This window comes from Phyllobates terribilis, unplaced genomic scaffold (genome assembly GCF_046119375.1).
Source record: "Phyllobates terribilis strain yellow unplaced genomic scaffold, ASM4611937v1 Scaffold_5__5_contigs__length_657084704, whole genome shotgun sequence".
Lineage (NCBI taxonomy): Eukaryota > Metazoa > Chordata > Amphibia > Anura > Dendrobatidae > Phyllobates > Phyllobates terribilis.
The window spans coordinates 294,150,495-294,167,676 of record NW_027362765.1 but is presented as its reverse complement, the minus strand read 5'-3'; the positions used below and the strand labels follow the sequence as shown (position 1 = coordinate 294,167,676).

At 43.9% G+C, this 17,182-nt stretch overlaps 1 protein-coding gene across 1 annotated transcript in view; it reads left to right on the top strand.

Annotated features, from left to right (window-relative positions):
* CABP4 (calcium binding protein 4) overlaps positions 1 to 17,182 on the top strand; it is a 38,710-nt gene that overhangs the window by 18,680 nt on the left and 2,848 nt on the right. The window contains exon 4 of the mRNA XM_073681601.1: positions 10,962 to 11,071. Coding sequence (XP_073537702.1) covers positions 10,962 to 11,071 — 110 coding nt within the window. The remainder of the gene's footprint in view (positions 1 to 10,961; positions 11,072 to 17,182) is intronic.

The window sequence follows — 17,182 nt, the reverse complement described above, 5'->3', positions numbered from 1 at the left end:
CAAGCCTCATCAGGAGTACGCGTCCGCGTATCTAGATGATATCATCATCTTTAGCACTGAGTTGCATACGCACCTATCCCAGGTACAAGCAGTGCTGGATTCTCTCAGAGCCACGGGGTTAACGACAAACCCCAAAAAAATGTTCGGTAGGGCTAGAGGAAGCCCGATACTTGGGGTATGTGATTGGCCGAGGAGTTATCAAGCCCCAAATCAATAAAGTTGAGGCCATTAAAAACTGGCCTAAACCGTCAAGTACAAAGCAGGTGAGGGCGTTCCTTGGCATCCTTGGGTATTACCGCCAGTTTATACCTAATTTTGCTGGGAGAACGGCGGCCCTGACCGATCTCTTGAAAGGAAAAAAAACAGTAATGGTTCGGTGAAACCCTCAGGCAAAGAAGCGTTTCAGTCCATGAAATTGGCCCTGTGTGGACAGCCGGTCCTCATCAGCCCCAACTTCAAGGAAACCTTCATTGTACAGACAGATGCCTCAGAGGTAGGCCTAGGGGCGGTATTGTCACAAAAAGTGAATGGTGAAAAGCACCTGGACACCTACTTGAGTAGAAAGCTTAACCCGGCAGAGAAAAACTATAGCGTGGTGGAGAAGGAGTGTTTGGCTATCAAGTGGGCCTTGGAATCGCTGCGTTATTATTTGCTCGGGCGTCAGTTCCGCTTGGTGACGGACCACTCACCCTTGGTATGGGTGAGAAATGCCAAGGAGAGGAATGCGCGAGTCACCAGGTGGTTTCTGTCACTGCAAAATTTCAGTTTCTCTGTAGAACATTGCCTTGGGAAGTCGCAGGCAAACGCGGATGCCCTGTCCCGGGCACCCTGTATAGTGACAAATGTTCAACCCCACAAGCTTGAACAGAGGGGGGGGATATGTGAGGCTGTGACTGGGATCGTATATGAGGGATGTTATATATCCCCCAGAATGTGCACAGAGACTTATTAGACCTGTTGGAGTGCATTGCAGTCACAGGCACAGCTGCGGCTGCAATGCTGGAATGAAGGTGAGCATTGACCTGGTCAGGCTATCTGGCTAAGGCAGATTAAGTAAAACCCGGCAGGGCCTTCATTTCTTGGAGGAGGCTACAGGAAGGCAGTGGGGAGGCCTCATCCCTCCAACCCGGGTTTTCCAGTGGCTCTTGCCACAGGTTGTTTAAAAACCCTGCATTAAGGATTAGTGTTGTTCAGTGTTGGGACCTGCTAGGAGCATAGCAGGAAAACTCGGCAGGACTGTGTATAGCTGAACCCATGCCTGGGAAGGCTCTGCACCCGTCAGGCTCTGAGCGACACTTGGAATTTTTTTCCCTTTTTTTCAGTAGATTACTGTATATGGAAAAATGGATGAAGTGACTTAAAACTACAACACGTCCAGCAAAAAACAAGCCCTCATACTGCTATGTCGACTGAAAAATAACAGGAGTAATGACTCTTGGAAGAAGAAGAGGGAAAAACAAAAGCGCATAAAAGAAAAATCAGGCGCTTCCGAAGGGGTTAATTGTGGATGTAAAAAATAGATGTCATATGGATGTCAAAAATAAACATACACATGACAACAGATGAAAAATCATTTTTTGTGGTTTTTTTTTTTAATGAAAAACAGATGATTTTTCATACATTTTAGTTTAAACATAATTGCAGCCAGTGGGACAGATCAGATGAGTGGTAACATGAAAAATCCAGGTGAATTATATACAGTGGTTTTTATTTTAGGAGAAAGGTGCAATCCACAAGCAAACATGCACGAAAAGCCACCCTATTTATAGGATTGCCTTTTTTCCCACCATGGAGTCCCATATTATACACAGGCACCGGTTCATCAAGACTGGGATTGTTGACATCGGTCTTGATGAGGAGATGGGCTGGAGTCAGACCCTCCTGATTCACGAAGAGGCAGTGTCGGACGAGTGGCATGCATCCCAGTGTGCTCGTCGCTGAATATACTCCAGCAGGGACTGAATAAGACAAGCAGTGGTCTCCACCCCCCTATCCTGCCCCAGATCCGTCCACTTTGCTGGGCAAAAATGGCGTGAGAATGCCAAAAGTCGAAAAATTTTACTGCATCCTTGAGTCGTGCCAAAATTTTGCAACTTTTCAAAGGTTTTTATGCTAGAATACTGGTGTAAAAAGCTTTGATGAATCGGCCCTATAATTTTTACAATGTTTATCCTTGAGAACGATCAAGGGATTACCCCCCTATAAATTCCTACCTTTTTTTCCCACCAAATGCAGTAAGGACTTAAAACCATTTGACTGTGTGAAACCTAGATATAAATTTGACAAAAATACTTTGTTTTCCAGAAACAGGTTCACCTTTGCCTTTGGGGGTGTGCGGTGTTGTAGCTCGGCCCCATGAACTTAAACAGGTAAACAAAACAGTCCATACACAAAGGTGACGCCAATTTTGCAAAGTGTACCTTTTTCAGTTTCTGGACAATCCCTTTAATTATGTTTGACAAGTCACATGTATGGCAACCTGCAAGAGAAAGAATAAAATACCAGATCAATTAGCAATTACTGTAGATTAAAGCTTTAGCAGAAAGCTTACTGAAATCAGCAGCCTTAGCTTCTCACTGGGGACAAGAACAACTAAGCCAATCTTATTTCCTGAGGTAGACCTCTGGGAAATGCAGGCCTTGTGGCTTGTCAGACCACTTCAGCTTCCCTCTAATGATTCGCGCCAGCGCAAAATGTATTTTGTTATACTTTACAGGGGCGGACTTACCATTGGTGGAACTTGGGTGACCACACAGGGGCCCAAGAGATGAAGGAGCCCATTTCCATCTTCAAAAGAGCAAGCAGCTTCTATTATAGAAACAGCAAGGGGCCCATGTACTGGTCTTGCACGGGGGCCTTTTTCAGACCACTGATACTTTGTGTGTCATTGCTTGCAAAAGTAATGAAATCCTGAATCCCCATTAACAAATTTGTCTGGTTCACAAATTACTTTAAATCATAAACTAGTATGGTGTTATTTTTAAACTCAAAATGCACAAAAAAATGCTTCAAACTAGTACTTGGTAGAACTCCATTTTGGTCTGTTGGGGCAAGTTTTCGCCAGTTTTATACACTGTACGGGCTCGTTCACACAATCGATTTACTCATCCAAGTGCTATCCATTGTTTTGACAGACAGCACTCGTTGCCATGATATTCTAAGGGGCAGTGCACATGTTCGATGTTTTCCTCGGACCCAGTGGTTCGTGGAGAAAACTGGAGACATGTCCCATTTTGATTTGCATGTCGGATCAAAATCGGGAATGCGTGAAAAAAAAAATCACGGACTGATAAAATAGAGATGCTGGAGAAATTCTTTCTTTTTTTTTCTCTCCACATCCAAGAAAAACTGATGCCACTGTGATCAAACTCTGTCCAGAATAATCGAACCCTTTTTCTTGGATGTACAGAAAAAGGTTGTGTGACCCTACTCTTTGGTTGGGATTTTCACCAATTTTCCCTTGAAAAATTGCTCCAGGTTGTTCAGTTTCCTTGAATGAGGCTTGGACTGAGATTTGGACTTGTTCATACACATTTTGTGGCCAATGCTGTTTTGCACTGACCTTGTTCTTGGAATCATTGTCCTGCTGAAAATTTCTGCCAAGTTTTAATTCTTTCTTTTTTTCCAGATTATAGTGTGACCAAAGCTACCTGAAGTATGATCTAGGCTGGGTTCACACTGCTTCTTTTCTCCCCTTATCATTGCATTTTTAAACACGGGAAAAATGCATTTAAAAAACGTGTATATAAAAATGTGCGTATTTTTAAAAACCCACATGAATTTTTGATCAAAATAATTGTCAACAATTAGACACTTTTTATAGGAAATCTAGAGCTCAAGAGGACTGCACTCATCCAGTAAGACTCTGCTCTGCACTAATTCCCCCAAAACAGTCTGTAGGTAAGTTTCTGGCTTGGCATTTGTCCCTGGTCAGATATTGACTTATAGGGGAGCCACCTGTCCTAGGTGGTACTAGCAAGAGTTTATTTCCCTTTGCGAGAGGGCTAGTTTGCATACTTTTCTCCCGTGGAACATTGCCGGTAAGGCTAGGGTCACATGACTGTATTTTCCCTGATCCGAGAAAATCGGTCCGATTATGCTAATCACACCCTCATCAGAGTTTGATCAGAGTGTGAGCATAATGTGATCTGATTTTCTTGGACGAGGAGAAGATGGAAAACAAACATTTCTCCATCTTCTACAATCTGTCAATCCGTTAAAATTGGACTGCACTAAGATGTCATCCGAGTGCACTCCGATGGTTTCCACAGACTCATTGACTTGCATTGCCGAGTACGATCCGAATATCAAATGTAAATCGTGCATGCTGTGATTTTTCCCTGGACAGGCTCCATACAATAACAGTGGTCCGAGTGCAATCCAATGTTTTGTAGGATCGCAGCCAAACTGAAAATATGGTCTTCTGCATGAGCCCTAAGACTCCATAATTAAGGACTACCAGTACCACAAATAAGCAGTTACCCAAGATAGAAAACACAAAGGGGCCGATTCATTGAGACTGGTGTTGCACATACTAGTCTTAACAAAAGTCGTGCTGGAGTATGAGGAACTGAATTCATTAAGAAGGGCATGCCATTGACAACATGCTCCGAATTCATTGTGGCGTGCACATCTTAATGAATTCAGTGCATTGTACGCCATCATACCTCCGTGCACCTCGCCAGAAGTGCTACTCTGGTCAAACACTGGAGTAGTATTGCTGGCGTAAGAAATGCCAGAACTTTTGGCAGTCGGATGTAGCCACGCCCTGTCCCTCCCCAACTCCGCCCATTTTGACAGAGCTGGTTTAACCTTATGTGAAAACTTTTACAATTTTTCAAAGCATTTTATACCAGTTTTCTGGCATAAAAGCTTTGATGAATCATATCAAAAGTGTGAACCCAGCTATAGCTTACCTTTTTAATAATTTACAGGTAATGGCTGTTAGGCTACATTAACACAATCATATTTATAAATCATCTGATTTTTATCCAAGAAAAAAAAAAGATGATTTTTCATCTGTACTCTCATCCGTATGCATTTTTGGGTTTTGTACCTCATCCACTTAAAGAGATAGATTCCTGGATGGATGTCAGGGTTGTTAAGTAAAGGGATCAACAGCTCGGAAAGAATTTAAAAGATGTCCATGGGAGTGTGGACCAGGTCATAGATTAAAATAAGTGGGCCTCTTTTATGGTCCAAAGTTGGGCTTGTGTACTTGTCGCTACTATGTATTTGCCAGTTGAGGTAACCTATTTCATGATGGTAGGTACAGAGAAGCCCCCTACTCTTTTATGGAGAAATATAGTGGATTGTGATAGTCTAGGGTGTTTATGTTTCCAAATGAACTTTAATATATCCTTTTGTAGAGATAAGATTTCCAGGACCCACCCAGGAGAAAATAGGTGAATCCTGTTGCAACACAGGTTATATTTACACAGGATGATGTGCTGCCGAGAACAATGATATTTTGTGCAGCATTTTGCGTGTGCATCTGGTGATGAGATTGCACCATACAGTGCACCTGTTTAGACTGCACAATATCATGAATGAGCATTCCTAGGAATGCTGATTCATGATAACTCTGCATTACAAATTGACCTTAAAGGGGTTCAGCAACAATATGATAAAATGATCATTATATCTCAAACTGCAGACTGTCATAGTCACGTGTAAGGATGGGTTGTTGTCTGAAGAAACACATCTTGAGACATTTCTCAACTGACTGAAAAGCAGCATGGTAAACCCACATACCTCACTCAGCTGCCACAGCAGTGCTGTGACATGAGAAGAAATAAATCTTCTCCTCGCTTACTGAGCTCAAAGGTTTTTTTCTCCAGCCTCAGTTTCCGTGCCCTGCTATAAAGCAGTCAGTATGATGCAACAGAGCAGGTGTCCAAAAAGGAATGTAGGGGGATGAAGCTGGAGAAAAAACCCTTTATTCTCTTCAAGAAGAAGATATATTTCGTCTCATGTTACAGCCCTGCACCATGGATGACTGTGGTATGTGTATTTACGATGCTGCTCTTCTGTCAGTTTAGATACATTCCTCGAGCAATGAAACTGTTTCTCTTTGGTGCGGCTGTGATGTTAGGTGGTATGGATGATGTTGCTACTTGTATCTGCATTTCTAGATTTGCATCAGTCTGGAGTGCAGTAGACTCTTTGCGATGATAAGTTTTGTAAAGTACTTACAGCGGTGAGTCATGCCAAACACAGACATATATTACACTGCAGGTCTCCTCACAGCAGGAAATTTATCACTGCTCACATAGGGGACACTGAGACTGCCGTATACATATCACATAGGAGACACCAAGACTGCTGTATATACCAAAGGAGACGCTGGGGCACAGACATCACAGAAGACACTGGGGCTGGGACATAGATATCACAGGAGACATGGGACTGCGGCATAGACATCACAGAAAACACTGGGGCTCGGGCATAGATATCACAGGAGACATGGGGCTGCGGCATAGATGACTCGCCCCCTGGGCCGTGGGGTACCCGGAACCGGGCTTCTGTACGATGCTGGGGGTAGTAGTGGCAACCCGATCCCGTGGCTCAGGGTGGTCAGACCAAATTGTGGCAGTCTATCAATCAGTGCTTTAAATGTCCGACTACGCCACCCGTGGATTGCGGTCAGGGATAACCGCCTCTGCGAGGCAGACCGCTGAGGCTGGTGTTGGGGTGCAGCACAGGGGTAGGATAACTCCCCACGGGAAGAGTGTAGCCTCAGGGCAGTGTAGGTGGATGCTGGGGGTGATAGTGCAGGCCACAATAGTAAGAGTTCAGAGTCCGCTTCAAACAGTCCAGGGTCTGTATTGTAGGAATTATTAATGTCCCAACAGTAGTACCGGTTAGGAATGGGCCTGGGTGTCTGAGAGCATTTGGGTGAGCCCCACTGGTCAGGGTGAGTGTGTAGGCCTACCGTTCTCTCTATGCTCTTTCTGACTATCCCCCTCTTCATGGTGTAATAGCCCACATCCCTGAGCTGGCCGTGTACTTCGCCTGTATGGCTTGCGACTCGGGCCTTAGGTACCTTTTGCTTTCTCCTCGCTGTACTGGTCCCTCTGTGTGGCGGAGCCTCCAGGCTTCTTAGGCCAAGGGACCTGAAATCCCTCGCGGGTTGGTTCTCTGCTGCTGGGCTTATAACCCTGACAGCCTCGGACCCCAATGTCCGGTAGATTGGTTCTCTGCCAGGACCGGCTCTCGTCGCCTCTGTCCCTGGCTTGCAGTTTCTCCTCTGCCTCACGGACTCCTCAGCTGCTGCTGACCTGTCCCTCTTCTCTGAGAACCCTTCTGGTCACTTCAGAAGTGGGTTCTGGTCTCTCTAACCCTGCCCCAGTTCCAGCTTTTATAGGGCAGCCAGCTCCCCCTACTGGCCTGGGACAGGAGGTGCTGCATGCTAATGGTCCCTAACCAGGGAACCTCCCTCCTGCTCTCAGACACAGCCTTTAATATTTGTGGCATCCAGACCTAGGGTGACACATAGACATCACAGAAGACATAGGCCTGTGGTATAGACATTACAGGAGATACTTTGGGGCTGTTGTACAAATATTACAGGAGACATGGAGCTGTGGCAAAGACATCACAGGAGAAACTTTGGGGCTGCGGCATAGACATCACAGGAGACACTTTGGGAATGCGGTATACACATCAAAGGAGACACTTTGGGGTTGCAGTATAGACATCACAGGAGACACTTTGGGGCTGTGGATAAACATGACAGGAGACATGAGGCTGCCGTATAGACATGACAGGAGACACTTTGGGGTTGCGGCATAGACATCACAGGAGACATAGGGCTGTGGTATAGACATGACAGGAGACACTTTGGGGCTGCAGCATAGACATCACAGGAGACATAGGGCTGTGGTATAGATATTACAAGAGACACTTTGGGGCTGCGGTACAAACATCACAGGAGACATGGGGCTGCAGCATAGACATCACAGGAGAAACTTTGGGGCTGCAGCATTGACATCACAGGAAACATTGGGCTGTGGTATAGACATAACAAAAGACACTGGGGCTGCGGTACAAACATCACAGGAGACATGGGGCTGCGGCATAGACATCACAGATGACATGGGGCTGCGGCATAGACATCACAGGAGAAACTTTGGGGCAGCAGCATGGACATCACAGGAGACACTTTGGGACTGCCATATAGACATCAAAGGAGACACTCTGGGGTTGCGGCATATACATAACAGGAGACAATTTAGGGGTGCAGCGTAGACATCACAGGAGACACGGGGCTGCAGCATAAACCTCACAGGAGACACTTTGGGGTTGCAGTATAGACATCACAGGAGACACTTTGGGGCTGCAGCATAAACCTCACAGGAGACACTTTGGGGTTGCGGTATAGACATCATAGGAGACACTTTGGGGTTGCAGCATAAACCTCACAGGAGACACTTTGGGGTTGTAGCATAGACATCACAGGAGACACTTTGGGGTTGCAGCATAGACCTCACAGGAGACACTTTGGGGCTACGGTATAGACATCACAGGAGACACTTTGGGTCTGCGGTATAGACATCACAGGAGTCACTTTGGGGTTGCCGCATAGACATCACAGGAGACATGGGATTGTGGCATAGACATCACAGGAGACACTTTGGGGTTGCGGTATAGATATCACAGGAGACACTTTGGAGTTGCAGCATAGAGATCACAGGAGACACTTTGGGGTTGCAAAATAGACATCACAGGAGACATGGGGTTGCGGCATAGACATCACAGGAGACACTTTGGGGCTGCAAAATAGACATCACAGGAGACATGGGGTTGCGGCATAGACATCACAGGAGACACTTTGGGGTTGCGGTATAGATATCACAGGAGACACTTTGGGGTTGCAGCATAAACCTCACAGGAGACACTTTGGGGTTGCAGCATAGACATCACAGGAGACACTTTGGGGTTGCAAAATAGACATCACAGGAGACATGGGGTTGCGGCATAGACATCAGAGGAGACACTTTGGAGTTGCAAAATAGACATCACAGGAGACATGGGGTTGCGGCATAGACATCACAGGAGACACTTTGGGGCTGCAAAATAGACATCACAGGAGACATGGGGTTGCGGCATAGACATCACAGGAGACACTTTGGGGTTGCGGTATAGATATCACAGGAGACACTTTGGGGTTGCGGTATAGATATCACAGGAGACACTTTGGAGTTGCAGCATAGACATCACAGGAGACACTTTGGGGTTGCAAAATAGACATCACAGGAGACATGGGGTTGTGGCATAGACATCACAGGAGTCACTTTGGGGCTGGGGCACAGGCATCAAGGAGACACTTTGAGGCTGCGAGTGTTCAATAGTGAATGAAGCGTTCAAATGCTTGCAAAGTAAGAAGGAATTAAACGGCCGGCAAATTTCAGCTGCTGGCCAGAGCACTGCAGTCCCCGGTAATCTCCCTGGGGGCCGGAGAAAAGGTCATTGCGGGCGTAAAAGGGTCTGAGGTTCTCCACCTGTGGTATATTTGATCACCTGTACAATTTGTAAGGTCCAGTATGTTGGATTGTACGACTTGTGATTTACAATCTAGAATTCACAGACATCTTTCAGGCGTCTGTAATGCCTTTGTTATTGAGAGTAGCAGTATTTGGGGTGTGAAGAGGTATTTATAGTGTGAGTAATGAATAAAGGCTTTTCTTCTTTTTGTGGAGGAGTTAAATCCCTACACATTATACAAGATTACTCTACACATAAAGGACTTGTATTTTGCAAGATAATAGCTGTGGCCAGAGGCAGGGAGATTCAGGCTAGGAGACATAGGCGTGATAGAGTCCTACTAGGTCAGTTTCTCCATCTGTGTTACCCGTGCTCCAGGGGGTACACTGGGGGGTTATTATTCTGAAGGGGCCATGCATGTCGGGAAATCAATGGATATAATCATATAGGGGAATGTGGATTTTTTACACAATGTTATGGGGTTTGGAATTAGTATATATAGGTGGCGTCTGTATCCAGGGGGTAAAGAAGTGCAGTCTGGACTGGAAGGAGATTTGTATATAAGGGAGTTCTGGCCAGGAGTTTGTATTCAGTGGTGGCAGTCTGTATTAAAGGGAATCTGACACCAGTTTTTTTTTCTATGAAATCAGATGACGCATTATGTAGGGACTGAGACCCTGATTCCTGTGATGTGTCACTTGCTGATCTGCATGCGGTGCCCACACCACTGATTGGCTGCTTTCTGTGTACACTGTATATTGATATTGACAGAAAGCAGCTAATCAGTGGTGGGGCACAAGACACCTAGACCTGTAGTAATAATCTCTTGATATACTGGTATGAAAATAATACTGCCTGGAGCATTCGGTTTAAGAGTACATTCAGAAGAACACGTTTAAGTCAATGTGCTGTCTGTGTACACGACGACGGCATACTGACAGCACACTGATCATCTTAGTCAATGTGCAAATGCTTAGGAGTGATTTAAAAACATAAATTGCAGTATATATTAGTTTTGTCCATAGTTTGGATGAGACAGATAGCTCCTGCATGCGTCCATGACCTAGACGAGCCCACGTTCCTGTCTACGACTGTGTGACACTCGCCATAGTGTCATTTGTAATCTAGATAAATGTGATGACTTTTAAGGGGGTTCAATACTTTTTCAAGGGTCTTTAATACTATTTTATAATTTTTTATTATATTCGCTAAGCAACTTGCTTTATCTGAGAGTTCTCCTGGAATCATATCTTCAACGAGAAGTTTAACACCACAGTTTGATGCCTGAGAGCATATTTGTTGGGTTTTCCCTACACAAAACAGATATAACATAGTAATGTTCATCTTTTTCCATCTCACGTATAGAGTAAAAAGGTGCACGGCCTCTATATACCGTTAACTGTATATAGTGCATTTCCATCATGATGGCTACTGACTTTCTATAATTTTTCATTGCTCTTCGTGATTGTTTATAGTGGGTGGTCGTGTGGACTTTGAAGATTTCGTGGAATTGATTGGACCAAAGATGCTGGCAGAAACAGAAAATATGGTGGGAGTACGAGAGCTGAAGATTGCATTTAGAGAAGTGAGAAAAATCTATTATTTGCTTACAAAAAATGTAATGACAATATTAGCTGCCCCAGGGCGTTACTACGGTAGGTTCTTACATATGTGCTGAATCTCACCCGGTCACGCCAATGACACATCTGACATGGCTTTCCTAGAGGCACTCGCTCAGCTGCACCCTGTCCCTGGATGGATATTTTCTGGTCTACAGTACATACAGGAGTACACTACAGTTCCAGGCAATGCAATAATTCCATCCAGTAACTCCTACATGAGGTTTTCTCTGAATTTAGATGTTCTATGTCCTCATCTTCTTAATTCGGCCTAGACTGCCATGAACGCGTCTTTCAGCCGTGTCTCATTTCTGCAGTTTGTCGTCCAGACATTTTATGTTCCTCACCTTTCTTTCTTCCTCCCACATCCAGTGCGGTGTTATCCAGTGCAGAAATCACCTATCCACAAGACAGGTGATAACTTGTACATTGGTGAGGACCCATCGTTGGGACCTGCATCGATCTGCAGAATTGGACACTTTATTTCCTGTTATCCCCATTTAGAATGGAGTACACATGTCTGACCGCCATGTCTCTCCATGGGGCTTCTTGGAAAAAGCTGAGCACATCGCTCAGTAGTCCCATAGCGAATGAATAGAGCGGTGATCGGGCATGTGTAATCCCGCTCCATTCAAAATAGGTTTAACAGGTATAAAAATGTCCAGTTCTGACCATCAATGTAGACACCACTAGTCAGACCGCCACTTATCTACAAGCTCTCACCCATCTTGTGGCTAGGTAATTAACTTCTCTTCACTGTACAACCTCTTTAAGGGTACTTTCACATTGCGTTCCAGCACCCGTTCGGTGGCCCCATTGTGGCATACTTCCGAACCCTCTGCAAAACGGGATTTCGACGTATGCGCCAACTGGACCATAGACTATAATGGTGCCGGCAGAGTGAAAGTACGCTCTGTCGTGCATCATTTTCAGGCTTGTATGCCTACTGGAGGTAGACACCCAGATGTAGTAGACTGTGTCTGGGTGTCCACCTCCAGTAGGCATACCAGCTTGAAAATGCCAGCACCCTTATAGTCTATGGCCCTGACAGCGCATATGTCCGAATCCCGTTTTGCAGGGGTGGGTGGGAGTGGGGGTTTAGACGTAAACCCCGACGGGCCACTGAACGGGTGCCGGAATGCAATGTAAAGGCACCCTAACAATTCCCAATACAGATGTCTTAACATTATCATGCTGTTCATTGTTCCCAAACATAGTGAGACAAAAATATTACTGCCAAGCAGATAGTCCCCATACAATACTCAGGACCCTGAGAACTCATTTTGTCCAGCAAATACTGCCCCTCACAGTAAGGCTACGTTCCCACGATGAGCTTTTGGTGCTCAGTACTGCCCCATAGGCCATGTTCACACGTTCAGTATTTGGTCAGTTTTTTACTTCAGTATTTGTAAGCCTAAACCAGGAGTGGGTGATAAATACAGAACTCCTGGTTTTGGCTTACACATAATGAGGCAAAATACTGACCAAATACTGATAGTGTGAACATGGACACAAAATAACAATGGTCCTAGTGATATTAGAGAAAACATCAGATAGCACTTGTCCGATGTATACGCTCGTGTGAGCGAGCCCTAACAGTAAAAATGTCTACCAAGTGCCCTGAAGATTGATGATTCAAAGTATTAATTTTTCCTCCAAGTCCCCCCTTTAATTAAGTGCTCCCCCACAACGGTTTCAATAATGACAATGGTTTGTAGAATGGCATAATTAGTAATACCATAATACCCCCAAATTTAAGTGTACCATAATGCATAAACAAAACAAACTACTCGGATTCCACCCATTCCATGTTACCTTAAAGCGCACCCGTAAACGGGATTGTGCTCAGTAAACTACATACATTGTCAGGTAGGTGACATTACACTGATTAATATGATACCTTGGCTGATAAAATCTGTCTTGTGGTTCTTGTGTAATCTTTACTTTCAGTTTGGAGATAATGATATGCTCGTGCTTCGGGGCGGGCTGTGGGGGGGGGGCGCTCTATCTGGTGCTCTGCTTATGTACTCATCTGTATGCTCTTATGACAGCTCACTGTGCCTTCACTGACCTACCTCCTATTTTACCTAGCCCCGCACTACTAGATGCATTATGTAAAATAGGAGGCAGCTCAGTGAAGGCACAGTGAACTGTCATAAGAGCATACAGCAGAGCACCAGATAGAGCGCCCCTCACAGGCTGCCCTGGAGCACGAGCATATCATTATCTCCAAACTCAAAGTAACGATTACACAAGAACCACAGGACAGATTTCATCAACCAAGGTATCATTTTAATCAGTGTAACGGCGCCCACCTGACAGTGTATGTAGTTTACTGGGCCCAATCCTGCTGACAGGTGCTCTTTAAGCAGTGTTGGGCCTGCCAGAGGCCTCTTCTGGGGTACTGACTGAGCTACCTGGCAATTGAAGATGGAATTACATCATGGCCTCTGCGCCATCGTTCTGCCCTCCAGAAACAAACAGCACACAAAGTGTTTTCAGTGTTTCATAAAAAAAATGATTCAATACATATCAGATCTTCATAAGGAATATAGTCACTTTTAGACCGTCACCATATTCACCAACTGTGATGTGTCAGTGAAGTCCCCATTTTTTTGCTTGTAAAAGGGGACTATCTCGAAATGCCATTTTTTGTGTATCCGATTGGAGCTTATGGACTAAGAGATATCGTTCTTGGTGAAGTGACATCTTAATTTGGCTGTATTCCACCATAGATGCATTTGGGAATTTTTTAAAAATCATTGAAGATACTTTGTGTGCTAATTGTTTCTGGATGTCAGCTTTACCGGCTGAGAGAAAGCCAGATAGCATATTGTATAAGAGAGGTGTGCCATTCATGCAGGTCTCATTCTTTTAAAGAGAATCTGTCACCAGGCTTTTGCTATGTAATCTGAGAACAGCATGATGTAGGGGCAGAGACCCTGATTCCAATGATGTGTCACTTACTGGGTTGCTTGTTGTAGTTTTGATGAAATCACTGTTTTATCTGCTGCAGATCTAGCAGTTCTCTAAATGCTGAGCTCTGTATAACCCCGCCTACACCAATGATAGGCAGCTTTCTGCCTATGCAGTGTACAGATAAAGCTGCCAATCAGCGTGTGTGTGAGAGGGTTATAGAGAGCTCATGGATATGTAGGTCTACATGGCAGCAGGTGTACTAATCCTCTAGTGATAATCTATTGATAATTTTCTGGTGAGAACTAGTAGGTTGGTTCTCAAGGCCCCACATACAGTGGGGAAAATAAGTATTTGATACACTGCCGATTTTGCAAGTTTTCCCACCTACAGATAATGGAGAGATCTGTAATTTTTATCGAAAACCAAAATAAAAAAACCCCTATAAAATCAGTTTTTATTATATATATATATATATATATATATAAAAAATACTATATACAAAAAAACACATAAATAGACATACACGAAATTTGATACTTTATCATACCAGTGTGGGGTGATGAGTGAGCTAATAGGTCCTTAATAGGACCCTGTCATATACCCTACCTGCCTGAGGGGGTTGGCAACCTAATAAAGATCGAGAGTAATGCCCCCGATCCACTTTGACTGACCCTATTGGTCCCTATTTACCCCTATAGAGTCTATGGATATGGACAGTGAAAAGCTTATGGTGTCAACCACTAGTAGGGCAATCACTTTTTCAGATAGAGTAAAAGAATAAAAATACCCCAAAGTGACATCATTCTAAAAACTGCACCCCTCAAGGTGCTCAAAACCACATTCAAGAAGTTTATTAACCCTTCAGGTGCTTCACAGGAATTTTTTAAATGTGGCAGAAAAAAATGAACATTTATTTTTTTTCACAAAAATGTTACTTTAGACTCCAATTTTTTTTTTTGCAAGGGTATCATTAAAAAATGAACCCCAAAATTTTTTGTGCAATTCCTCCTGAGGAAGCATATACCCCATATGTGGGGGAAAACCACTGTTTGGGTGCACGGCAGGGTTTGGAAGGGAAGGAGCGCCATTTGACTTTTTGAATGTAGTGGAAACCGTGGAAACCCCCCACAAGTGACACTATTTTGGAAACTAGACCCAACAGGGAACTTATCTAGATGTGTGGTGAGCACCCTGAACCCCCAGGTGCTTCACAGAAGTTTATAACGTTGAGCCTTAAAAATAAAATTTTCACATTTTTCCAACAAAAATGTTTCAGCCTCCACTTTTGCATTTTCATAAAGGTAACAGGAGAAATTGCACCATGCAGTTTGTTGTGCAATTTCTCCTCAGTAAGCCGATACCGCATATGTGGGGAAAACCACTGTTTGGGCGCACGGCAAGGTTCGGAAGGGAAGGAGCGCCATTTGGCTTTTTGAATGTAAAATTTGCTTGAATAATTAGCGGACGCCATGTCGCGTTTGGGGAGCCCCTGATGTGCCTAAACAGTGGAAACCCCCCATGAGTAACTCCATTTTGGAAACTACACCCCTCAAGGATTTTATCAAGGGGTATAGTGAACATTTTAAACCCAGAAGTACGACACAGAATTTGATAACATTAGGTCATCATATTGAATAAGTTGTCATTAGTCTTGAGTGCAAGTGCTCGGTACTTGATTTTGCTTCGGGTGCTCAGGTATGCACCATATATCGCGGGTGCTCAAGTGACATGCTCGAGTCCCCGTCAGCATGTTTCACGGTTATTAGGCACCCAAAAAAAACATGCGGGGATCGCTCGTGCATGGCAGGCAATCCCCGTGAGTTTTTTTGGCTGTATAACAGCTGCAAAACATATGGGCTGGGACTCGAGCATGTCACTCGAGCAACCGCTATACTCGGTGCATACCCGAGCACCCGATGCAAACTCAAGTAACAAGCACTTGCACTCAACACTAGTCACCATATCGTCGTCATTTTTTTTTCTTTACTTATGAAAAAATCCCAACCCCAAGATAACCCTAACCCCAACCCTAGTACAACCCCAACCCCAACCTTAATACATCCCCAACCCCAACCCTAACCCAACCCTAACTTTAGCCCAATCCTAACCCTAGCCAAACCCTAACTTTAACCCAACCCTAACCCTAGCACAGCCCTAACCCTAACCCTAGCACAACCCTAACCCTAGAGTTTATTTTTTTACGCCGTTCTTCGTGCGGTATAAGTGATTAGACGACTTTATTCTTCGGGTTGGTGCGATTACAGCGATACCAGATTCATATCGGGGTTTTTTTGATTGACAGCTGTCACACACTAAAAACCCCTTTTTTTTTGCAAAGACTAGTTTTTGCATCGCCATATTTTGAGAGCTATTTTTTCATATTTCGGCCTACAGAGTTATGTGACGGCCTATTTTTTGCGAGACAAGTTGATGTTTTTATTGGTACCATTTTCAGGCACGTGGCATTTTTTGAAAACTTTCAATTCAGATTTTTGGGAGGCATAATAAACAAAAACCAACAATTCAGGAATTGTTTTTTTTTTATGCCGTTTCGCGTGTGGTAAAATTGATAAGGCAGCGTTATTCTTCGGGTCAGTATGTTTACAGCAATACCCCATTTATATCTTTTTTTATGTTTTGCCGCTTTTACACAATAAAAACTATTTTATAGAAAAAATAAATTTTTTTGCATCGCTTTATTCTGAAAGCTATAACTTTTTTATTTTTTGGCTGATAGAGCTGTATGGAGGCTTGTTTTTTTGCGGGACAAGATGACGTTTTCAGCGGTACCATTTTTATTTACATTTGTTTTTTTTTATGGTGTTTTATTCCATTTTTGTTTGGCGGTATGATGATAAAGCACCATTTTTTGCTTAGTTTTTTTTTTTTTACCGTGTTCAATAAAAGGGTTAACTAGCAGGACAGTTTTATAGGTCAGGTCATTCCAGACGCGGCGATACCAAATGTGTACTTTTATTTTTTTTCATAATAATATGTATTGATGGGTACATTATTTTTGGGGGGGATTATTGTTTTCATTTTTTTTTTTCACTTTGTTACACTTTTTGGACTTTTACACATTGTCCCACTATGGGACTTTCACTTTTTACATTCAGATAGCCTGTATAGCACAGAAATGCAGCAGCAGCATCCCTGTA